Raw genomic sequence first — 27,159 nt, 5'->3', positions numbered from 1 at the left:
TTTTCATTTTGGTGGATTTACTTTACATTTAACTATACTGCATTACATAATTAGGTTAATTCATTACTGCAGATTCATGTAGACTTTTTTGTGGTATACATTTTTTTCTTTGAATTTGACCCCTGCTTATAATAAGACCTCATATCCTTCAAAGCTGCTCATTTATCCATTATACCAGTCGTATTTAATACATGATGCATAACAGATCATTGTATAATAGTTGGAATACATTTTATTTTTTATTATAAGTACAGATCAGTAGTTACAAAACAAAGCATCTGCCATGAAGGTACAGCAAACAAAGAAAATTATACAGCTCACAAGACAGTTCAGAGGTGGAATGCTCAGTTCAGTAAGACCCAGATTGAAACACGCTGTGCTTTAGCTCTATATAGTACCACACATAGGAGCCCAGATCTCCTACTAACAGTGTACATACATATGGATCTCTGATTGGTCAATATCTGTCTAATCCCACTGACCACTGAACCTGTCATTTATATATATTTATATATATATTTATATAGATAGATAGTTCCAATCTTAAACACCATTTACTAGTTTCCTCCACTCGTTATACACTAGACATTTGTTTCCAAAATTTATGGAGCAAAAACTAATCAAGATTTTTGCACTGATATTTATCTAAGAAATAAAGACACCATATCAATATTTGAATGAACTGAACTGAACTTGGTCTGTTCTCTTCGCTGTGCCACTTTTATCATGTCTGTACACGGTTAGTCGGTTAGTTGTGGTAAAAATACATTTTGTTCAGAGCAATATGGAACTTGAGATGACCTTCACTAATGAGATCAGTGTGCCTGAAGGGACCAAATAAGGTCACCGGAGTTCACAAAGTGACGGAGAGAAAAATTTTCACAATGTCAAGGGACGCACAGACACACATACACACCTTCATTTTAGTTTAGTTAGCTGTGTACCGTATAGACTGGATTCTTAGATACTATCACAGTGAAAAATATGTGTGGGGGAAAGGTCGATAGCCTCTCTATGCTTCTGAGAGACGTGGGTTATATACTGTATGGACATACGCTTGCAGCAACATGAGAAGATTGTCAGTCTTTTTTTTTTTTTTGTCATGTTATCTTTACAATGTTGAAGGCAAAAAGTACAGTACTAGAAAAGAAAAAAGTCCAATCTAAGGCCTACAATCAAAAAACAGATAGCTTTGTAGATGCAACAACGCATGACTGTATCTAAGGCTAGACAATATTTGTGTTTCTCGCTTGTATGTTTGCTTTTTCTTCTTTTTTTTTTATCATTTTTAACAAGTAAATACATCAAACCATTTCAGTAGTCAGTAACACTTTGCAACACTGATTGGTGGCAGTATATTACAAACAGATTCTCAATGACTGAGATGCAAGTCAACCTGGTTTTGTGTTCTTCTTTTTCAGAGTTCAAGATTCAGGTCATTTTTTTCTCTCTCTCTTTTTTTTTTTTTTAAAGAGCTGTGCCAACTAGTCCAGCTATCACCACTCCTGGGCTTCGGGAATGTCTCAGACAGTTGTGCCTAAGCTTGCTCTGTTTTCCCAGAGAGCAGCTCTGAACACATGTCCTGGATACGCTCTGAAACACATCACGAAAGAAAACACGGCTAGAAGGTCCAAGGTCCAAGAAAAAACTCCACAGTCCTTTAATGTGTCCCTTTTTTTTTTAGAAGGGGATACTGTACATCCATATAGTCTTTTTCCTGCTTCCAGAAAGCACATGCTTGTTTCACACATCCTCACACTGGCTGTTTGTATAAGAGGTTTTCAAAAAGAACTGCTGCAAGTGTGCTTGGTCTCCAAATACACAGTCCGAAAGCTTAGAGATATGAGCCAGCTACGAGTCACACTCATGTGGCGTTGTTTCAGTAGGCAGTGAGAAATATGGAGAGCTCAGTTTGTCCAAAAAAAGAAAAAAGTCTCTCAGTTGAAACTGGAAATTCTGTCAGGGTGACATTTTGGTGCAAGGAATGTGCGACTAAGCAAACGAAATAACTAGAAAAGAAAAAAATAGAGTATCGTATGTATGTATGTATGTATGTATGTATGTATATCAGCTACACACGGCAGAATTGAATAGACAAAACACACAGGAACCAAAGTTACTTTATCCATCTTGCTAAACATCAAAATCTTTTTTCTTCACTTGGTCCTTCAGGGAGCATCAGTTTGCGTTCTCTTTCCATAACTCAAATTTAGAGTCATAAACATCACATTGCCTGTCATTAGGATCAGCATCTTCATCTCTGTCCTCCACCTCCTCCTCTTCATCATCATCCTCGCCATCCTCCTCCTCTTGCTCTTGCTTGTGAGTTATTCTCTGATTAGTGGTGCGTCCTGCATCTCAGAGTCAGTTAGCTTAGGCTCGGAGGCAAGAACGGGTCCAAACCTTCTGGAAGCTTCTTCATCCGCCCACAGATGAACTATGGTTGAGAGAACAAATGCAGATTAACACCACCGGCCGCTCACTAGAGACTCACACACTGATACACTGATGCACACAAGATGATTGAGTATATTCAAAGACTCAACACGATCAACAAGAAAAAAAAAATGACAAAACTAAGCCAAAGCAGCTGGAATTGTTTTGCTTTATTGAAAATCAGACATTTTGGTAACACTGTTCTTGAGTACACAAGCATTATGTGTCATATTATACCTATAATCCAGAAAACAGTCTCAAACTGGGATTGAAAAAAAGATGACAGTCACAGTGGACCCAGATCTCGCTTAGCTGCAGCTTTGAAAACCATTGCCACAACTTAAGAACATCAGCTAGAGAAAGTTTCCAGTATCAGAGCTATGCATGGCATTTATAACAAATTGCCAAAAACTGGTGTAAATCTTTATACGCTCCACACTAAAACACACATCACTGAAGTGTTACCAAAATGTATATGTACTCTTAAAGGAGAAATGCTGGTTATGATTATAACATAACATAATAAACACAAATTTGCCATCATGACTCTCATATTGAACTATTATTTACGTTACTGCTCCTATTAATGCAGGTCAGAATGAGCTTCTCATACAAAATATTACTAATATTATCAATTACAATAAAAACAAAATGAACATTTAAGTATCTTTCAGATGCCTGCATGAGGACATGCATAATTAATGACAACTGATTTAAATGCATTTATATGAAAGACCCATTTGATACCAGCTTATGAGATTTTTGCTTAGATAAATGTTACTTAAAGATTACAAATCGAGTTATTTGAATATTTCTTCCTTTCTACTCCCTTTTTCGGGCTCTTGTTTTTTTTTTTTTTTTTTTTTTTTTCCTGTGCGAGTGCATGTGCAGGATAATAACTTTCAGGCATGCAGTTATTGCTGAAGTCTGAATCCCTGTAAAAATGCACACCGTTTTTCTAATTATTTGCTGCTGCAGTCAGTGCCAAGTAAATAATATGAATAATATGCGATTTCATTCTCTGTACAAGCCCGGAGAAAATGATTTGCCAATAAAAGTGCGCCGGCGTGTCGTGTTCTTCTAAGATGCCTCCGCGAAAATGACAAAACGGAATTAAAACATGCGTCTGTTTCGCGGGCGCTCGCGCAATAAGCGGCGACGTTAATGGGAATTGAAACCGGTAAGGAGTCGGCGCGCGGCTTTAATAACCGCGAGCGCGCGCGCCATTTAGAGCCGCCCATTAAAGCAATAACGACGACACACCTACTCATTCTGCGGCGCGCGCTCGGCCCTTACCGTTCACCAGCAACTTATCAGACTGTGTCTTATACAATGTGCACTTTAACACGCAGGAAGAGCTGATGGAGATTAAGAGAGGAGTAAAGCCCTTTCCCTCCATCCTCACGGATAAGAATAAGAGCTTTGCTGTAAGCCAAGTGATTCTTTGCAAATACCAAGGATAGTTACATTAAATGGCCACAAGTTAGTGGGCGCCTGACATCACACCTATATGTGGACCTTCCCTAACTTTTTACCACAATGTTCAAAGCATACAGTTGTATAGAATGCATGCTGTAGAATTACAATTTCCCTTCACTGGAACTAACAGGCCCAAACATGTCTCATCATGACCCTGAGCACAAAGCGAGCTCCATGAAGACATGGTTTGCCAAGGTTAGAGTGGAAGAACTCGAGTGTCCTGCACAGAGCCCTGACCTCAACACCACTGAACATCTTTGGGATGAACTGGAACCCTGACTGCGCCCCAGGCCTCCTCACCCAACATCACTAATGCTCTTTGGGCTGAATGGGCAAATCCCCACACACACTCCAAAATCTTCCCCAAAGATTGGAGGTTATTATAACACCAAAGGGGTGGATAAATCCGGAATGGGATGTTCAACAAGCACATATGGGTGTGATGGTCAGCTGTCTACAAACCGTTGGCCAGTCAGAACAGGTACACTATGTGGCCAAAATATGTGGACACCTGACCATCACATATGTGCTTACCAAAAACAATGGGTTATTAACAGGATCCTTTGCTGCAATAATAGCCACCACACATCTGAGAAGGCTTTCCACAACATTTTTGAATGTGGCTGTGGGAATTTGATCATTCAGCCACAAGAGCATTAGTGAGGTCAGGTACTGATGTCGGATGAGGAGGCCAGCGTTTCAATTCTTCCCGAAGGTGATCAGTGGGGTTGAGGTCAGGGCTTTGTGCAATCCACTCGAGTTGTTGCAGTCCAACCTTGGCAAGCTATGTCTTTATGGATCTTGCTTTGAGCACAGGGGCATTGTCATGCTGTTCCAGTGAAGGCATATCTTAATGCCACAGCATACCAAGATATTCTAGACAACTGTGTGCTTCCAATTTTGTGGCAGCAGTTTGGGAAAGGCCCAGAGTGTGATGGCCAGCTGTCAATTTCTTTTGGGCATTTGGTAGATAGATTAAAATTAGATAGATTAAAAAATTAATGGCAATAAATAAGCACTTTCTATATTAATAGTGGAATTATGATGCCTGTAGGTATCACAGCACTAACAGCACTGCACACCAGGGGGCGCTAAAAACAGTTCTTACAAAAATGTTGAGCTGGATTTCATCTACCTGCTTACGTCTCTTTGGCTTGCAAAAATACAATGTTATCTAAGTTTCTCTGATAACAGTAGAAATTAAATTTAGGAATTTTGCTTCATGTTATTAAAGTGAAATTATTGCATGCTGAAACCACAAAAAATGCTGGAGAGAAGTATCACTATGTCTTCCCTGCTTTCCTCAAGTTTCCTCATGATTCTTGCCCTTGCGGAGGTGGCTGTCACGGCCATGATGGTTGTCAGCCCTGTCACATAAACTGGCATGTTTATATTTGTCTGAGATTTATATATAGTGTGGGGTGTCAACTGCTTATGACAGTCTAAACTGCATGAAACATATAAGCTATGCACATGTGCACATACATGCATGCAATTTGTACATCCAAATAACACAGAATTTTCATGTTTTCATTGTTCCTACTACAAAATGTGAATTAATCTGCCTTAATTGTAGTTTAATCTAGAATATTTCTGAAATCAACGTCCATTTTTGATGAAACAAGTAATTAATTAAATCATCTGTATTAAATAAATTGGACTGAGTTAATAAAATAGATGTCAGTTGCAATCTTCTTCTTTTTTTTTTTTTTTTTACTGTGAAACAAGCTTTTTTAGACACCCTCTTTTTTTGGTGTAGTTACAAAGATTTAAAATAATGTATAGTGATTATGCACAAACTATATTCCAAACATATTATTCGACTCAGTCTGTGCTGGACATTGACTAAATATTGGACATCAAGTAAATAATGCATTTTGGGGAAAAATTGGTCCATTAGCTCAAATAAATCAGAAATGGCCACGTTGCTCAATAGAGTCTGATCAACTCATTAAGACATGGTATAACTATAACGTAAATAAAAAAAAATAGCTTTACATCTTAAGTTACATCCTTATTTGATTTACTTGATGAGACCTGTGTTCTTAGAAAAATAGTATCAATCTTAGAAACCAAAAAAGTTTTTTTCAAATATTAAAGGATTCATTACAAAATTAAGAGTGCCTAATCTTCAAAAGGGTTTCCTGAGAGGGACAACCAACAAACCCATAAGGTTTCTACATTTTCTAAGAGTTTCTAATATAATATAATATAATATAATATACTATAATATAATAGAATAGAATAGAATAGAATAATAGAGAGAATGCAAAATGTGCTATAATTAATGAAAACCTCATGACAATGCTTCATGTTCGAAATGACCTTCTCAAAGTCAAAGAGAAGTATTAGACACTCGAATTGTTCTGGAGCTCATTCTTAGTAGTAATAAAGAGTAGTTTGAAGATATTTTTCTGATACCTAATGCTGCATAAATGGGACAAGAAAAGTGGTCTGCTCTTTATACACTTATTCATTCATCAACTTATCTGACTGCAATGCAATATTTTGTCCACAAGATGGCGGTAAGAGACTGAGCATCATTTGAAACTTCAAGTTCATCATAACAAGATTATGATCTTCAATGTCATCTTCCTCCAGCTTGCACATATTTCCACAGTGGAGATGACGTGGTTGTGATTTTAAAAATGTGAATCGATCTGGCAGTGCTTTAAAGACAATACTGAAGTCATGTTTTCACAGCTGTTTGAACGCACGCTTTTACGTAGGTCCAAGAGGAAATTAAGATAGTCATAAACACGGTGATAATAAATCACATTTTCCAGCTTTTTTTTTTTTTTTAAATGCCTGCTCTCCCAAGGGCACCTGCTCTCTGTGACTTCCCTTTAAAGAAAGTTCCAGTAATGAGTTACAGATTAGGGCCCCATATTTGATTTTCACTCTTCATTAACTAAGCCACCTGGAATGGTATTATTTAAGGACGCCATTCCTTCTCCCCAAACAACTGCCACTGTGGCCTGGAGACTCACACATCAACTTTCTAGTTACACACAACTTTTTAGTCTGGTATAGTGTTTGCGTGTTAGTTAGTATCATACATAATGCCGCAGATTAATATTAATACTTTTGTGCACACGTTTATAGCAGCCTAACAAAGTCTTTGTCCTAATTCATCAATGTGAAGATAAAATAGAATTTTTTAGGCCAGATTATTTATGATCTATTACCAGACTGTAAGATTAGGTCTCTTTCATGTTCCTTCTGTATGAGTGTGTGCAGTCTAGCACCCTCTTCTGTTTCGCTACATTAACACATCTTGGGTGCGCATGAGGCAGATCGGGGGCCCTGGAAAGTAATACAAGACATATGGTAAGAGGACTCATAGCTCCAGGATCCATCTTATGTTAATACATGTGTCATGCTTAACAGAATGGCTAAATGAAGAGGCGGATGGAACAATAGCCGAGCACAAGGCTGGGAGCGAGCTCTGTTAACAAGGGCCAGGCCGCTCAGGGAGCCGTCCCTGCTGTCGCGGCTCTGAGACCTGACATTTCACAACTGCCTCTTCTTATCACCGCACCACACAACTAAAACAAATTTAAAAAAACACACCCACACACACATCTAAGGCAAAACTGCCTCAAGGTCATACTTAACCTTGCTTTATATGCTGGTGTATTCTGGGTATTAAATAATTAAATATATATATATATATATATATATATATATATATATATATATATATCTTATAACATAACTGTAAAAATCTATACTTACAGCATTTTTATTTGAAATATTACATTATTATACATTAACATTATTTTTTTAAATGATTCACAAAATGCTTCACAAGTGAGTCACAAACATCAAGCAAAAAGGGTACTGGGGTTTTAACCCATTTAATCATTTAATCCCACAGTCACAACTGTGAGCATATTTTGTTTTGATTTAAAGCTGTTTTTTAATGAACATTTACTTTTAGCATGCACCTGAGAAAGTTCTGCTTCTCAAAGTTTTATAAAAGGAAGTAAGTAAGCAAGTTACATTACATGAATATATTATATTATATGAATATATTAATATAATATAATATAATATAATACCACTACTGTACTGTATTCGGTACATATGATCTTTATGGATATTTTAATAAGACTGCACTGCCACATGTTTATAAGTCATATCTAACATCTAATAACTTGGGAAAGTCAGCAGCTTATTTTAAATGTATAATTACTGTTAAATACTGTATAATCACTGTTATATCCATATTATACAAATTAAAAATTTTTAAAGCAGTTAATGGAGGCCAAATTTGCTAAAATCATTTTACTGTTTTACATTATTTTATAATTTATAATTTAAATAAATAAATAAATATAAAATAACAGCAGCAGCAACAATAATAATAACAATCATCATCATCATCATCATCATTTTATTTTATTCTATATTCTTTACCAAAACAATTTGGAACAGACATTTATTATATGCCATTAGACTGTCCAATGTGTAAAATGCACTCTAATCCACTCTCAGAGCTGAGAATGGTTACGGGTTGCATTTCAAATGCTTGTAATTTTAGTTTAAGAACTATAATTGTAGAGGAACATTATTTAGGTTCAAAATAAGGACCTAAAGAATGATTGTTGTATCTTCGAGGACACATGCTCCTGGGAACCAAAATGTACCTGTACAATACCTTTTTTTTTTTCTAACAGTGATGTAGCTCTTTGATGAGACAAAGTGCTGCAAGATACACCAAACAGTCTGCTACTAAACACAGTTCTGTAGTAATATAGTTGGAACTCCTAATAACATAATATGGCTTCTTTATACACAACTGTATATTATTAATGGTTGTATATGATCACTGTTATTTGTAGGGATCAAATACTTTGATTCGTATTAATTTGAATATATATTTGACTAGTCTTCATTCGAAAGCTTCCTGTCCCATCCAAATGAGGACTAGATTTAGTTTTAAGTCTCCTACTAAACACTGAACACACACTGCCCATATTGAACACACACCACACATACGGTAACGAAGGGCGTCTTTGTTCTCTCGCAGGCATCCGGCACTGTTGGAAAAGTGTTGTTTTTGGCAAAGGTACACCTCATTGTACAGACCATTATTTATAAATATGTAAATACGAGTGTGCGCGCACACACACACACACACACACACACAAACACACATACACAGAAGAGCAAGCTGAGCACTAGGAAGTGCACCCAAATCATATTTTTAGAAGGTTTTAATGAACACAGGATGTTTATGAATACCATTTGCAGTGATTCACAAAGAGTAGAGGGATCAGCCTGCGCCACCACCACCCCTCCCTCGCAGCGTCAAAGAAATCCAGTGTTTCTGGAGGGAAACAGCACTGTTGTGCCTCGGCGGTTGTGTGGGTTGAGATTGCCCTCAGATAAGCATGCTGCAGTTCCGAACAACACAAAAGGAACAGACAAAACCCATACATGTGGCACTTAAAAAAGGGCTTCTGCTTGCTGCTTTAACTGAGGGATTTGTGCATCGTTTTTGTAAAGGAAATGCACACAGGTAAAACAAATAGCACGTTTGTTATTCTCCTGATCCAGCACAACCATAAGCCACAGCAGATGACAGGTTTAGCGCACCATACAATATAACAAAACGTGAGGATATATGATGAAAATAAAGAAAAATAAGATAAACTTATGAAAGGTATAAAGAATCAGGATTGGAGAAAACAAAATAGAAATATAATGTGAAACAATTTATTTTATTCTCCATTCCAGTTGGCAATTCAACACTTAAATCACGTCCAAAGATCTTGGTGGATAACACATAGATCACACCTAGATCCCAAACACCTCCAGTTCCTGTCACTAAACCACACTTGAGTGAAACTTGGGTGAAATAGTGTGTGTTGGAGCTGTGGCTGGCAGGTTGATGTGGCCTACAGAGAAAAACGAAATAAAGGAGAAAAAAAAACGAGTCCGGATGCGTCTGACTTTTCCTCTGACTCCATTTCTGGGGCAGAGATCGTCATCCTGATAATACCTCCACAGAGCAATTTAAGCCCAAACACTGACGCTGCTATCTGTCTTCTGTGCCTGATAGCGCTTTCTCCCCTCTCTCGCCCAAATTACTTTCTTTCATATCTAATTATATTTGCTAATGATCTTATAAGGGAATAATGGAATGTGCTTGATCTATTACCTTTTTTTGCCACACATAAATACAATACAAATGGCATTGCAGCATTTGGAGGGTTTTTTTGCTCTTTACAGTTCAGGGGAAGTAGAGGAGCAGAGGGTAGCTCATCTCAGAACTGTGCTATTATAACACAAATATCTGTGTTATAAATAATGTGCTGAAATGATAGATTATGATAGCATAATGGATAATGATAGGGTTTTTAAGTACCTTGGATCTTTGAGAAGATCTCTGACTTTAATGGTGTTGGGAAGTTTCACATGGGGTTGAGCCGACCTAAGGGGTCATGACTTTAACCCTGACACGTGAGGCTAAAAGACGAGTGATGGATGATTTCACGGGAAAATTGCATGTCTTGTGGTTTAGCTCAAGCATATAACGCTTACTGGGTGGGTTCAATACAGATGTCGAGGCAGATTCACTCGTCAATTTTCTATTTATCAATTTCTATTATTTCTGAGGAGTTTTGATGAAGTGTCTTCAAAAGTCATGACATTTCTCTCTTTCTCTATGTCTTCCTCTTTGTCTTTCTCTTGTCTGACATGGGGTTAGCCCAAATCCCAAGCTCCACCCTGCTCTCTTCACTCTGTATTTCCCACAGGCCTGGTGATGACCAGTGCATGACAGATGCTCTAAACCCCCGACATTAATGGAAGGAAATGGCACTCGATCTCCATTTTATCTCCTAATAATTTCTACTGAAATGATAATTACCATCCTCAGAATCCTCCCAGCAAGAGAGAATGGAGTAAAATAAAACGGATCTTTCTAACTCCGTACACTTCCGTCAACACACCATAGTCCTGGACGACAAATACATATCGCACACATAAATGCAGGGCTTCTCTTTCCTTTTCTCTCTCTCACTCTCACACACTCACACACAGGCCTCTTGGTCTGCTGGCGACTGCTGTCTGTGATTCTTTTCAACTGACATAATCCTGATTGATTCGTTCAGCAGATAAAAACTCAGTCCACTTGTGCCCTTTACCGAGGGAACATAATACCAGGCTTTATTCTGCAACAATGTAACATAATGGCGTCGGAATGTGCGGAGGGGGGGAAAAGAGGCCACGTCTTAAATGACTGTGACACTCTGTGGCCTAATGTAAAAGAAAAAAAAGAGTGAGTGAGTGAGGGAGGAGAAAAATCATTAAGCGCAGATTATCAGAGTGTCCCACTGCTAACAAGGTCAAAGCGGGTTGCTGGTAAAAGTTGCTATTGTCTGTTTTTCTTAAACGCCGGCGCTTTAGATTTCACTCTGATGAGATTTGGTCCGTACAGTGCTCCAGATTCTTCTTCTCATGTCCGCCTATCACCTCTCGCCTTTTTTTTAAAGAACCTTTTGTTTGACAACAGGAAGGGATGAGGTCACTTTTTTTCATCAGGACTCATTTGAGTATGAATCATGCTGTTTTGCAGGGCTTGACATGGGGTGAGCTGGGCTCTGCTTAAATAGGCCAAACACACACATACACACACACATACACACACTCTCTCTCTCACACACACACACACAAACACACGCAGATGGCTGTGAGGGTAATAATGTGTCATACTTTAGGGAAAAAAAAAAGTGCGTTCTGTATTTGGTGGAAAACATAAACAAAAAACAACCTGTTACATCTGTAGTGAGCATGAATGAAAAGCAAAGCACAAATGCAAGCATTAAAAATATCATAAATAAATAAAATGTCATGGACAGTCTGTGTCAGACATGTTCCCATAGTAACAAAGGGCATGTTCAGTAGACCTCTCTCTCTAGTATATATTGTGTTAATTGGGAGCTCTAATCTAGGAAACTCGAAGTCCCAGGAGTTAGTGCTGATAATATTTGCAGGAGCATCACACTCCATGCAGCTCTCACACACTAGCTCTGTACGGCATCCACCTGCTCTGGAGTCAGCGAGCTCCCCTTAGAGTGACAACGTCACTCACTGCACTGATACACAGCGAGACAGACAGAGAGAGAGGGAATGGAGGAGTGCCTTTTATCCTGCACGGTGGGACCTGTCAGTGCCACCTTCTCTCAGGTCCCCCACTAGCACGAACACAGCAGCTATCACAGGCAACCTGATATCCGTGCTCTTCATTTCCAGGAGGGAGGAATCATGAGAGCGGAGCAGAGCGGCCCTGCACAGGAGAGCAGCTACTACACAACTCCCCTAAGATCACATGTTACAGGAGCAACAGAGAAAAAACGTCTATAGCGAGAGATGTTTAAATGTCAAAAAAGTAGGTTGGCCTTTGTAGACTTTTGCTTTGACACTCTGACAGTCTGTGAAGGAAAAAAAAGAAGCTTTGTCGCTTTTTTAAAAAAAAATTTGGACAGATTTGAGAGTGAGTGAGTGACATGTCTTGTGTAGAGATCGCAGTTTCCCTGGCGGCTCTTAAATACTTTTATTGAGAAGTGTTTGTATGCCTGTTGGTGCTTACCTGTAAAACCTTCATTTCACGTTGTCACACTCAGAGCCATACCAAACGACTGTCGACGTCAGCGCAGGCCGCCGTGATGGAAAATCACAAGTACTTGGCTGAGTTTCTTTAAATGCAATTTTTGCCTGTTCCCCTGCTGCTCTCTGATGATTCAACATTTCCTGCTTCAACATCTGCTACTTACTCTTACTGGGTCTCAATTAAGACACCACTATTTATGAACACCCCCAATTTCTTATTTACGTTTAGATTTTTTTACACATATGTGCCAGGAGAGGAAGCCAAAAAACAGGCTCCCCCCTGCATGCCCAGCTCACAGATGTTTCCAGAGAGGAGCCAAAGGGTGAGTGCATGCCGCAATGCTACAGGAGAACTTAAAGAGGGAGTGATTTAAGGTTAGAGCAAGAAGATTTGCAGATCTCCTGAGCTTCAGGAGGAGATGGGTGGCCGTGTTGATTGCTGGAATGGCGAAAGCAGATTCCTGATCTCTGGATAAGGTCAGAGCAACTGATTTAGGGGGTCGGTTTTAATTGACCGGAATTTTTTCTTCTCTAACGCAAACATCTGTATGGTGCTTTCCAGGCACACAGATAGGTTTACCATACATCTGCTCACTGGGGGGAAATGATACTCTTCTTAAAGCAGAGCTAAAGCCTGACATGGACATATTATCTCTTATATATGGATTTTATATGGTCAGTCTCAGCTTTATATGGTGAGAGGTCTGCCAAAGAGCATGACAGTGTAGGAAAATATTGATTTTCCAGTTGAGCATCACTGATATGAAGGATAATGATTGCACAGTGTGCCGATAATCAAATAAATAATCAGCTTGGCGTTAGACTTGATTCTTCATCCTTGTTTGCTGAATTCTGGGCCTGTCCTAATCCACAGACCCATACAGGACATTTAAAGCTAGCTTTCACAGTGACACAACCCCCCACCCCCCCCCTCTCATGTCCGGTGTAATTTACAGGCTCAAAGTGGGAGAGCAAATACATATGGAATTGTATCAACCATTACTCAGTGGTGAAAATATGCACTCGGCTAGATACAGGGAGAGCTTTGTGTCTCCACACACACCTACATGCGAGCATATGAAGTGCGCAGAATGTGGCAGGGTTTTATTTAATAGTCCACGTGTGCCTCTTGTAAGCAGTTAGCACGCTTATGCACTCGTGGGCTCACCAACACATGTCTGCACAAACAACACCAGAAGAAAAAGCACAACAAAGGAGGCCTGCGATTTCTAGAAACAGAATAAACATCTGGATTCAAAGGGAAAAAAAAGCAAGGAAATGAAAAGTGCAAACTTAAAAGAGAGCGAAGAGATTTATATCCCATCACCCATGGAACCTGTTTACTTTTTTTGTATTCACGCAGCGAGAGGTAAGACATTGTTAGAATATGAAACGTCAAACTATTTACGCGTCAGCATAAGCACTTAGGGCTATGACTCTTTTGGTTTGACATAAGCATAAACAGTGCAAGATCAAACCTCTCTGACTATGACCATCCTCTGTGAAGAGATGACGGATATGACCAATTTTTCCCATGCAAACACAAAACACACGTTTCATTTCAAATTCCCAAAAAGTGAAGCTCATTAAATGCAACAGCTTTATGAGTATCAGCTGTTTCATCAACTTTTCAAGCCCAGTATCAACCAGAACCAGTTGTCAAATCGAAGTTATTATCTCAAATGCGTTTTATTAATAATTTATCTCAGAGCGCTGTTTATGAGTGTTTGGGACGCAGTTCATTTGGGACACGGTCCTAATAAGCACGGATGGAGTGGAATATGGCATGAGATGGCCAACGTTGTTCCTTTTTTTTTTTTTTTGAGAATCATTACTTTGTGTGCTCCTCTAATTGAGGCTTCATAAATTACCCAGAAGGCTTGGTCTGGTTGCTGATTGCTCTCTGTCTTGGCCCACATTGTGCCCTTGGTTGAGAGACACGAACCGTGAGTGTTTTCCAGAGCAGTGCGACATTTTTTTTTTTTTTTTTTTTTTTTGTACACAGAGATGAGACAAGGGGCACAAAGAGAGTCACTACACTCCAGTGGAAAAAAATGGCTAATTACCAACAATTAATTGAACAGGGAATAAAAACAGTATCTTCATTAGTCTTCTAAAAGACTAGCTCTGTGTGAATAATAATAATAATAATAATAATAATAATAATAATAATAAATCATGCTTCTGTTTTTTGTAGATTATTACCTACATTTAGATTTTGAAACTACCCCAGTTTTATATTGCTTCATCTCTTGTCTCGGCTCCCAGCATTTCAGACAAGCAAATCCATAACATTCTTTTTTTTTTTTTTTTTTTCCACTTCAATCTCCTGCTTTTTCCCAAGCCTGAGAAACTTCAGACATGAGAACCATTAGCGGAGTCTAATATAAAACCAGTGAAATTTACCTGGGATTATAAGTCATTGACAAATAACCTTGCTGATAGATGCGAACTAGATTTTGTTCAAAGCACTCTGACAGCCTCAAAAGAGATTAGCGGAGTTCTTATCAGGTCAGCGGTGTCGCCGGGGAAATGTGTTTAAAGTCACATTGATTTATTGAAAGATTTTCCAATAAGAGTATCTCTACTCTCCAACAAGAAAGAGTGCGTGTGTGTGTGTGTGTGTGTGTGTGTGTGTATGTGTGTCTACGCAATGAGTGTGAACCCAAAATTCACATCCACATTACAGATGACCTAAATAGTGTGAGAGATTTTCTGATGGCTGAAAATGAAACCTTCCCACACATTATTTTCTTTATTTCCCCTCTCTGTCTACTGTTTGCAATTCATCCTGCTGAAAGAGATGATTGAACATCAGTGAACAAACACACACACACACACACACATACACACACGCTGACAGCCAAATCTTATAAAGATCCTTTGTTCCTCTGGGCGCTCATTTGACACTATTACCTTCTTAAGAGTAATTATGAATGATTTTAGAAAGCCGGATCGCGAGATCCCCTAAAATGAACAACAGAGGAAAACCCAAGATGTCAATCTACAAGCCTGTCACCGAAATGTTGTTGTTCTTTCTCTCTTTTTTCTATTCTCTCTCGCACACACACACATACACGCACACGCCCGCTGCTCCGTTTGATCTCAGAGGTCTGCTGGAACCCTGGAAAGCTATCCCAGCATTCTCAGTGCCGTCGGAGCCCCACGGTGAACCTTCTGGAAGTGACGGCGTGTCCAGGCCGTAACCCTAGCCACTGACGTCGCTAACTCTGTCACGCAATCTGTCAGGGACCGCACCTTAACACCGCTACACACTGGGGAACCTACACAAATCCCTGCCTAAGCTAGAGCCATGCTTAAATACAAGATCCTTTAAAAAGACATGTAGTATCCTGTATCAATTCATACCACCATATGTGTGTCACATATGTATGTAAATGTGTGTGATAATGGAAACTGTGAAGAATATGATATTTTTTATTAGCTTTTTGTACTTATATTTAATCGCAAAATGTACAAAACGTAGAGCATATTTGTGATACAAAACAATACTAGAATTTTTAATGTAAGAAAAGTAATGTAAACACAAGCGCAGCTGTAACTAAATATTGATATGATCTAAAACCCTTAAAGAATTCTTTGGGCTGTCCTTTAAACTTTCTATATAGAATTTCAAGTACAGCCCTCCCCTTTAGGATTAGTTTTTTGTTTTGCACTGAAGACCCTCAATACTGATTTTAAAATATTTAAAATAGGTTTAAATTGTGGATTTGAATTCAAATTTATTTTCATCTAACAATACACATAGAAATAGACATTCAAATGACACTTCCTACACTCTTAGAAATGCAGTCTGATCTGCACTATAAGAGAAGAAGAAGTCATAAACATTCTATAACCAAGCCTGCAACACAGAGGTTTCCAATCAGAACATCCTTTTTAAGCTAAGAACCCTCGAACCCTTTTTCAGCAATCCTCATAAAGTGTATGCGGGCACAAGTGTGAGCGCAAATAAAAGACAGAGATCATGTGACAAAGTAAGACCAACTTTATTGTTTCATATTTGCAACACATTTATCACCATGGTTATTTCACCTTATGATGCTCAGGCCAAGATGATTTCATTTAAATAGAAGATGAGAGAAATTAGAGAAATTGTGAAATCACTTCAATCCACATTTAGTAAAAATGTCAAATTGGCAGAACATCTGGGCTAAAACAATTACTCGTTACGTTTCATAAACTTAGAGAGTAAAGCCAAGGCCCAGTGATGCGGTTTGATGCCTCATACAGCCTTAACTCCGTTCTCTATTTCCCAGCATCATTTTCTCTGGAGTCAAACCCACTCGATCATGCTGCCTTCCTCTCACAGTAATAGCTATTCTCCAAGGTACTAGCGTGGTCAACAACAGGAGCGGGCTAATATTTTTATGTTATCGGTAACACTCCCACATTTGTTTTCATATCTACTTGAAGGCCTGAGCTTAGGGATGACAGGAAATGGCAGAGTTTGTCTGAATCCCCACATTCACCTCCCCCTTCTGCCAATGAACGTGGGAGGATCCGTCATACACAATGATCTCTTGTTCAGATGGAAGGGCTTTGTGCATTCATCTATAACTGCCCGGCATGCAAAGATAACCAGGCAGCCTGATGATCGATAAATAAATAGCGAACAGCAGGAATAAAAAAGAGAAAAGAGGAGGGGACAAAGACGAGAGAATGGAGATGGATGGACAACTGTTTGACTCCTGTGTTTTTGTCTTCTTTACAAAAGTGAGAGAAAACCCCTTTGTTTTTTTATTTATAAAGCCCATGATATGTACTTAACCTTTTAAAAAGGTTTGCTGAAGTTGAGAAAAGCTCTAAAATAAATTTTACTGTTACAGCAGTCACCTTTTTCAATATTAAGCACATAACACAATATACTGTACATGGCTTAAAAATAATTCAAAAATGAATTACAGTTAATAAGCCAGGCTTATAAATAAGCTGTTAAATGAGGTTCAGTCTCACATGTTGGCTTCATATCAGCATGAAAAAGTGAAAAGGGTTAGGATGGAGGGTCTGGTTCACGGTGAGGTTATCACAGACAGCCAGTAGCAGGAACTGGGAGACTGGGCTCAAGTCTTCACACTCACACACACATACAGCCACGTATTTATGCACAGAAGGAGAAACATGGCTTCAGTAGGGCTGTGCATCGCCGAGCAAACAGCGTCTCTATGCTCAAAGCCTGGCAGCCTAAAGAGAGGATCAAACGCAGCCGGCATTTGGGTGAAACCGCTTCGACAGAATGTCAAGTACAACATGGACCTGAAAAGGAGGGGCTTTCTCTCTTTCTCTTCCTCTTTCTTTCAAAGTGACAGTCAAGGCGCCCTACTACACGTCTCAATATCTGTGTAGAGAGGTAGACTAAAATAAAAAGCCTTCTAATAGGACACAGATTTAGCAAAATACCAGCATACGAAAATAGCAGATGAAAAATATCCCTGACTCAACACATGGTACTCTGTTCAAACATCAGGAAATATGTTAGAAAAAAAATGTATATTGGTTATGTTTTAAGCAAGAGCGGATATTGAAACCAGATCAAAGAATAAAAAAAAGTCAAATTCTCAAGGCTGACTCTAAACAGTGAGTCAGCGGTGTATAAATGAGGCTGCGGTTACTCCTACCAGTCGCCCCCCACACAGGGGAACACATATCCCTAATGACAGGCTCCCTAGCCTCTGGGTAGTAGAATTGAGCAGGCCTGAGTGGGCCTGTGCCTTGTCTGTAATCAAACATACCCAGAGCTGCACTGACGAGCTCCAGAACACGCTCTCACACATCACGCCATGTATGTTTCAGTTGCATGTGCATATACAGCATGCACATTCACAGCGGCTCTCAGTCCTGGAAGTTCATGTGCTGTATAGATTTGTATCACAGTTGATTCAAATGATGAACTGAATCAGTCGTGATTTAATATCATGGGATTAAGAACTTACATTATAAGACCTGGAAGTAAATAATGTATAAAAAGCAGAGAGGTAGGGGAAAAGCTAGTAAAGGCCCACACAAGTGTCCCATTTCCCCTCATGGCCCTGTCAGTTATGGTCAGTGACCTGAAGGGGGAGCTGCTCTTTAACATGTTGAGGGGGTTTTGTATTTGCGCGAGACAATAAAAACATTAATTTGCCCTGAAATCACTCCTGACGTAAATGTAAAATGGTGCCCATTGGAACCCAGTAATGAAGCATGCTGCATCTCTGCAGCTCCTAATTTGACTAGTTAAACGACTCCATTACGTGTCTAACAGACAGAGGCAAATCATTTCTGGTCAGTTGAGGCTCACTTAGCCGCATCGCGTCGCCGAGCTGGAGGAGAAATGGAGAAGACGACGGGGCCTACTTTCTCCTTCTTCCTCCTGCTGGCTGTGCACTCAGAGTGTTATTTTAGCCAAAATAAGACGAGACTAAGAACAGCTCTGAAATGAGATGTGCATGAGCGGGATGTGTGTGAGCCACTTTACTTCTCTCTGATTTCATTTTTTTTATCCCTTTCTTTTTCCTCGCTGGCTGTGCTTGTGAATGTCTCCATCACTTGGTTAGTGATCCAGTCCTAATGATTAAACGTACACACTGTTAAGTTAGCAAAATAGATTTTTTTGTGCAATCAGAGCACTCTCTGATCACCCCCTCATACAAAAAAAAAAAAAAAAAGATTAGGAAATAGTGAATTATTAAACAGTCTGTCTGCGGTCCATCACTGTCACTTAGTGTACAGAGCTCTGTTTCAAACACAAATCCTATCCACCAAACCCCCCCAAAAAAAGAAATTTAATTACTTTGTTTTTGTTTGTGTCAATAGTCGCTAGAAGCGCACAAATACACACACAGCGAAAACGTGAAATACACACCCATCCTTCATTTAAATGATTATTCAGTGACAGCACAGATATAGTGATGGAAAGACAAGTCTGTACACGAGACTGAAAAATTTCTATTGAAGTTTCTATTGCTTTTATTGTTCCATTATTTTAGGAAGGTCCAGAGAAATACTCTTACAACCCACATCACCTCACACACAAATATGAAACAGTAAAATCAACACACGTTATACATAAACATTCTATCTTATTTCCATCCAAAAGTTGTTCAGTTTTCTAGAAATGTACGGATATGCATAAATATTATATCACATGGTGACATGTTTAATATTCTATAACACTCTTGCTGGTGACTCACAAGGTACAAATATTATATGAGAAATTAAAAATGGTATAAATTTATAATTATAAAACAACTCACATAAAAGTGTGTCTATTTTTATTTTAAAAATTGTCTTAACATATACTATATTAAACTATATTCTAATACAGTATATAATAGTACTGTCTTAAAGAAATTTTGATAAAGGCTTAAGGTTGAAATTTATTTCTAAATCATGAAGTTAATGTATACATTTAATAAGTAGTTTTCACTGAGATCAAGCAGGAGCTTGGCCTATTTGGGAACTTTAGGAAAAGCCTCCTAGGTGAAGCTGGTCATGAAAAGCTTAATCAGGAATACTGTTAATTTTAAAAATAAAACAGTTTTGATTTGTTTAATATTTTTCCTGGTCACTGAACAATTCCATGTGCGTTATTTCATAGTGTTAATGTCTTCATTATTATTCTAAAAATAGTAACAATAAAGAAACCCCTTGTAGGAGCAGGTGTGTCCAAATGTATGACTGGTAATGTATATACAGTAAATAATGAATTATATAATAAGTCTATAGAAGGCCCCTGCTGCCTTTTGATTATTCAAAAAGTCTTCCCTTTTTCTTTCTGTACAGTCTCAAACACAAACACACCCCACACAAAAATCCTAGAACGTATAGTGTACTTATTAATTCTTCATGGATGAGTGTGGATGTGACCCTGAGCCTTCACACCACCGGCTGTAAATATGAGTCATTTAGAATGAAAGAGTTAGTGTTGACTTCCTGATGCCTTCATTGGCCTACACAAGAAGACAGTGAAGGGCATGCAGTATTCGCCCGCTCATGTCATGCCAGGACATTGGGCAGTGCTTCATGGCCAGGCAGCGCCTTGATCCTGCTCTTCATGCATAGAGAATGTGGGCAGGCTGACGGCTTTGGCACGCTTGGCTTTAAAAGGACTGTATTTCAGAATTCTGTTAACTGAGGTTGAGATTCCAGCTTTTGAATCATTAAATACACACTTGTGTGGAGTCCATCCACGTAGGCCTTCAGGATTAGGCAGTGTCACACATGAAGATGCACACACACACACTCTCATGTACTCAAAGAGGGTCTGGGTCATCTTGCCCTTGGCACTTTGTGCATTGCACTAATGCCCACAGCTGCTGCATGCTGGCTTGCGAGTGTGTGTGTGTGTGTGTGTGTGTGTGTGTGTGTGTGTGCGTGTGTGTGTATGCATGTGTGTATGCATGTGCATGCGTGTGCGTGCTTAATGCGGTAGGTAATTATGTAGTCTGATCTCACAGACGAGGGATTTAAGAGCTAAGTATACTGTAATAGCCCTCACGATGTGACACATGTCTGGGCCTAATAATAGCCAAGAGTGATGAGCAAACAGATGGACAGATAAGTATAAAACACTAAGGTGAGGTTGTTATAGGGGAAGATGGCAGACTCACTACGACAAGCTGCTCATGAGACTCGAGGCCTTCTTCTCTGACATAAGTGAAGCGATTTGATTTTGTTTAGAAGAATCACCAATAAAACACTTGCGTAAATGCAATTCTGCATGCAAAAATGTGTGAGCTTATTTCAGAGTCAATTTGTATAAAATTGTGTGTATATTAATTTACAAATTTGATCATGCATATGCAAAGCACATAGCAGCAGATGATAAAGCCACAAGTGGAAGACAATGGCTTAAGAGAACTTTTAAATAGAATAAAAGGTCTGATATTCAATTGAATTACCTATGAACTATATGATTGCTTTTTTTGTTAAGTTTGTATTTATACAATAAAGCTAGTGATGTCAATGAATGCATGGCACTATCAATAAATAAACAAACAAACAAACAAATAAATAAATAAATCAGAAAGGCTTTAATGGGATATTATTTTTACTTATCCTGTATAGTTAATTGTGGTCATGCACTTATTTCAAGAACATGCATGGCATGTGTGGACATTTTATGAAATCCGATTTTACTGCACGCACAGCGATTCAAAATAGTACATTTAAGGCCAAATTTAGAACTTTTTCTACGCAATATTAATAAATGAAGCCCCACAGGTCCACACATGCTGCGTTCAGAAAATACTGTCGCTTTACATGTTTATAGCCAAGAAGCCGAGATTTTCCTCCAGGCGTTATTACTTCAGTATCTGCTCTCATAACCACAGAGGGTGTAAAGTCAAATGCTGATGAATCCCATGCTGTGTGAGTTCCTGAAGAGCGAAGAGCAGAGCTTCCTTTCTGGCTTCGTCGCCCAGGCTTTTGTGGAGCGATTGAAGCAGAGCTGAGTGTTTTCATGCTCACTCGCCCCCCCAAGTGTCCCCCCCCAACTCTACGTCTCTCTGCCCACTGCTTTCTGTCTGTTGATCCTCCTGAAGAGGACAGATCAAATATTCCACTCCAGCCGGAGAGAGTGCCTTCCGTTGAGGGGGTGCCGATATGATTGGGGCTGACGGATGAGGCCGGCGGTTTGAAGTCTTAACAGACAGAACAACTTTGATATCTGCTAGTGCTGTGTATCACCAAAGGAACAGAGAGAGAGAGAGAGAGAGAGAGAGAGAGAGAGAGAGAGATGAGTGACTATAAGTAAGCACTGAGACAGAGAGGAGGAGTGAGTTAGAGGCAAGTGACAGAGCGAAAGAGATGAACAAAAGCATCTGTGGAGTGGTCAGGGCCAGCGGCAGCTTGTGTCGGAGGCTTTTTGAAGTTCAAACCACCCCCCTCCTCCTCAACGTCCCCTCCCTAGTTCCTACCCCAAAGGCCTTCTCCCTCTTTCCTGCTCTATGGGAGAACCCACTGGCGACTCACACACACACACACACACACACACATACACTTCACTACATGCTGCTGGTCCAAGAAATCTGTACACATTCCAGCAGCCGAGCTTTATCTTCAATTCCTTCACAGCAAATCTAGTCGGAGATCACAAACTACCACATAAGATAGAGAATCAAGCAAAACATATTAAGACACTTTTATTTTCTTCAGCTATATGACTGAACAAGCATGCTTTTTAAAATGCAGTGCTGAGAAGGACTAAGCTTTAGAGTGACAGGATGAGAGAAAGACTAAACAGATGTCGCAGTTTGGCGGGAGTGAGGGAGTTAACAGGCTTTATTTTTCTCCCTCTTTTTAAACGTCTTCCGTATAAACAGATTTTGTTGCTGCTTAAAGTGGGCTCAAAATTAAAGCATATCATTTTACACACATATTGCATGCATATTAGCGAGCCCCAGCTGCCAGTGTCCTGTTCTTAAGAGCCATATGATTGAGTTAGGGGGCCGCGGTATCAGATAAGATTTAAGCCCGAGCTCCCTGCGTGCCTCCCTCCTCCCTTTGCATTTTACTGCTAACTTATTAAATGGAGGGAAATGACATTATTTTTCTGAGTGTATGTGTAATTATTGTCACACACCTGTGACTCCCGCCATCTTCGGCAGGGGGAAAGGAGGTGGTGGGAGGGGGGATTGGGGGGGTAGTTAGGAAGCGACTGTGTGTGTGTGTGTGTGTGTGTGTGTGTGTGTGAGTGACAGAGAGAGAGGGAAAAGGAGAGATCTCATCTGGAGCAGCGGGAGTTCTCGTTTAAAAAAAAGGAATCAGAGAGATTAAAAAACAGAGAGCTTGTTAATCAGATCGTCTCTGTCACTGGCAGTACATTGATATCCTAATGATTCGCACAGCGGCTCCTGTGTCGGAGTCTACTGATGAGCACGAGCCTCCCCGTACCATCCACTCCAAACGCAACAGCCTTTCACTTTATTACAACACACAGCGGCTCTTCAGCCTGAGGGTCCTGAAAGTCACTTTTGCCTTTCAGAAATCTGTCAAAACAGACTTTTCCATTCACACAGCAGCAACAAAGTGTGCCTTGCTGGCAGTTCTAACACCTGAACAAAACGACTCGTGAAAAATGTTGGATGTTGAGCGCAAGGTCGACTCTATTCTTCCTCCCTCGTTTTTTTTCTTTTCCTGAAAAAAAATTAGACCACCCTGAGAGGGGGAACATGTGAAATAGTGCTCAGAAGACAAAGGAAATTACCTATTAGAGAAGGAGAAATGATCTTTCTTTGCCCTCGCTCCAAAACGTGACTCACGATGTTGTAATTGTTTACCTTTGACATCGGCCATAATTCTTCTCTGTAACAGAATATTTCAACATCTCTCCTCAGTCTCTCTCCCTCCGTCTCTCTCTCTCTCTCTCTCTCTCTCTCTCCCTAAATACATCAAGGCCTCAAATGTCGTCAAGCCTGAATGTGTTCCATCTTGACGCCCACCACTTGCCTGTCACACACACGGTCACCCACTCCTCTCCCTTTTTTCCCCCATCAGACAAGACACTGGGTCACTTAAAATGTGACCCTCTCTCTTTTTCGCGGTCTTGTGTAAATACATCTATCGTTTTTCCTCTCACGCCGACACTCTGGGAGGGGTCGTGAAAAAGAGCTAATCACAGCTAGTCGTGAGGCTTTACACTGTCAGTCTTGCTTTCCTGGGCTGATCTAAAAGCGTGGAAATAGCAGTGATTTTTGTGTGTGTGTGTGTGAGTGTGTGTGTGTATGTGTGTGTAATGCTTTAATAGAAAACAGATGGCCACAGATGTAGGGCCGCGCCGAGCCTGGTGACATGTCTTTAATATTTTAGAGTGGTCTTGCTGTAAATGTAGAAGCAGCTGTTTCCTCCCGTTGTAAATTTGGAGTTTTTAATTCATGATTGACAGCTATTGGATTTACTGTAAATTACAGAAATGAATATGGAAGCGATGGAACAAGCTGGGTTGGATGTATGTGTGTGTGTGTGGTGGAGGGGGGTGTATTTAACGTCATTCACGGACGAATGGATTTATCACCACCCAAACATGAGGAGTTTATTTTCTTTACTTTTTCTTTCCCCGCCAAAGTGTAATTCTGTTTAAACACACAGCTGTCTCTCCAACTCCAGATATCTGCTGATATTTAAACATACATGAATATTAAAGTGAAAAATGCAGATGGAGGAGGAAGTGAGGAGGAGGAGGAGGTGGAGGAGGAGGGGGTGATTGCTAAAAGAGTTCTATTTCCATGTGTTTGTTTAGCTGCTGTTCGTTTAGTTTTAATGTCAGCCGCAAGTACAGCTCCCTTGACGCTTATGGTAGAGGTGATTGTCATCAATTCGCATCTTGGCATTTAAACCACCTGCTTCAAATACACATATTTGAAATGCAAATAAACTGCATATGCCCAGACAAATTAAAAAATGGGGAGAGTAAACACTTTTGAAGTCATAACTTTCGCTCGGGTTTCTGCAGCGGGGAGTTGCACTGTCAAACGTTCTTTTCGTTGAAAAGCCAATACCAGGAAGATAACGCCTCTCAAAGCAAACCTGCTTAATGCTAAATGATTATATATTTATTTGTGGGTTTGTTCACAAGGCATGAGGAGTGCTTATATTTGTTTTTTGGGTTTTTTTTCTGTCTTACCCTCCACTTGATTCAGTTGCCTCTTGGGCGTTTTCCATTAAGCAGCTCTTCTCTAGAAGAGAATGCAATGCATTTCATCCTGCCTCACTCTTTGCTGTTATTCAAACATCAATAGCCATACATCTTCTTTAGCACTGACCCTCTTTCATATCGATATTTGTATATGATCAGTACTTTTCTTCTTGTGCTTTGTCTCCTTGCATTAGCTCCAAGGTATATTATCCAATACTGCTGTCTCTGCATTAAAAAAAAAAAAAATCTTATGATGGACCCCCACTTCCCCCCCCCCACCCCCCACCAATCCCCAGTCTCTCAGTCCCACAGGCCGATCTATGGCATTAGGTTGGACAGCTTTTTAATGAGCCAAGCGCATCATTTTTCATAAAGTGTCTATTTGGACATTATCATGTTGCGCTAACCAAATCAAGGCGTAGCACATATCTAACTTCTCCCTTTTTTTATTTCGTCTATTTCCGTCTAGACGGGCGTGTAAGTGAATATACTGATAAGAGCATTTTAATCAGGCAGATGGGCAGCTAAAATGTGTCTCCTGCACTGTCTCATCACCATCATCATCATCCTCATCAGCACCAGCAGCAGCATAAGGACAATCATCATCATCATTACTGCCATCATCATCCTCCTCATTGATGAAGTGACAGTGGCTTTGAGATAAGAGTTTGTTAAATCGCCTCCATCGAAAAACAGCTACAGAGGCGAAACTTCCAACCCGCTGTTTTCCCCTTCATCTCTCCGTGCACTCACTTTTCATAAAAAAGTTGCTGAATGTTATTTTTCTTCTAAATTAATGAGAAGCTTTCTGTCACATGAAGAAGACATGAATGATAGGGACAAACAGGGCTCACGTGAAAAATGCTTCATTAGAGTCATAGACACCCTCCTACACCTAGATACGGATAGACACCTATACACACACATGTATAGCATAACCACAAAAGCTTGTCGAGTACTGATTTGAGTGAGATATGCACTTCTGCCGGTCGAGACATGGTGTGGACGAGTGAGGGTTCTCCCCGAGAATCACCTGTCACTCGGTTTAACAAGTGTCTCGTCAAGCACCTACAACATCCTGCGCATCATCAACGCTTTACCGCTAACGTTCACGCGCTTGTCAAGCACAAGTAGACAGAAGCCCTGACGAGGTGTTACCTAATTGTGTTTTAAAAAGCGACGACACCTCGTCTTTCTCTCTCTCTCTCTCTTTCTCTCTCTCTCTCCCTTTCTCTCTTCTTCTTCCCTCCATGACACCTCTCCTAATGCAATTAAACATTATGAAAAACAAGACATGGTGGAGTGTTGAAAGGGTGGGCGTTGTTTGACTAAGGTGGTGGTGATGGGGGGGGTTTGGCTACCTGCAGAGTACAGGCATTCAAATGAAACCATAATAAGAGCATCAGAACGGAGAAGCATTGTCTCTGAGATGACAACGACGTTAAAGAATAAGTCAGGTAATTAAAAATGCACTCCATGTTATTGTCAAAGTGGTCATAATTGTTGAAGTTTCTGCCCTTTTTTTCTCCGTCCTTCCTCACCGTGAATGCAAATAATGATTGTGGAAGGAAAAAAGCCAACTAAACAACAATGGGGGGAAAAATCAATCAAATTATTGAAACGAAAAGTTGTGCTGTTCTCAAGGACATCAAGTTCTCAGCATACTGCTGGAACTGTCCAGCAGAGGGAAAAAAAAGAGACATAACTTGGATGAGATGCTGATGAGAGGGGAGGGGAATGTGGAGGGGAAAGACAGAAATAAACCAAACTCCCATCTGATGACCAGCTTGTCTATAATACTGAATCCCTTCACTGTGCCAAGATGCGAGAACAGGATAAGTCCAGATCGGAAAGATCTGATGGCAGTCTCAGGCCTGCGAGCAAGAGATCACCACTTTCTTCCACGCCAAATCAGTTCTGCTACCTGCCCACACAAAGCCCTTTCCAAACGGATAAAAGCTTCAAGCATAAAATCAGGCTTGAAA

At 39.9% G+C, this 27,159-nt stretch overlaps 1 protein-coding gene across 7 annotated transcripts in view; it reads right to left on the bottom strand.

Annotated features, from left to right (window-relative positions):
- znf536 (zinc finger protein 536) overlaps positions 1–27,159 on the bottom strand; it is a 175,371-nt gene that overhangs the window by 17,790 nt on the left and 130,422 nt on the right. Inside the window, exon 7 of one of the 7 annotated variants that reach the window (XM_034299647.2) lies at positions 218–2,437. The exons of 5 other annotated variants lie outside the window; for them this stretch is intronic. In XM_034299647.2, coding sequence (XP_034155538.1) covers positions 2,328–2,437 — 110 coding nt within the window. In that variant the 3' untranslated portion in view covers positions 218–2,327. Of the gene's footprint in view, positions 1–217; positions 2,438–7,728; positions 22,217–27,159 lie in introns of those variants that run through there. One more of the 7 variants, XM_034299646.2, reaches the window with a different exon arrangement.

Source organism: Pangasianodon hypophthalmus, chromosome 25 (assembly GCF_027358585.1).
Source record: "Pangasianodon hypophthalmus isolate fPanHyp1 chromosome 25, fPanHyp1.pri, whole genome shotgun sequence".
Taxonomy (NCBI): Eukaryota; Metazoa; Chordata; class Actinopteri; order Siluriformes; family Pangasiidae; genus Pangasianodon; species Pangasianodon hypophthalmus.
This window is presented reverse-complemented; position numbering and strand designations above follow the sequence as displayed.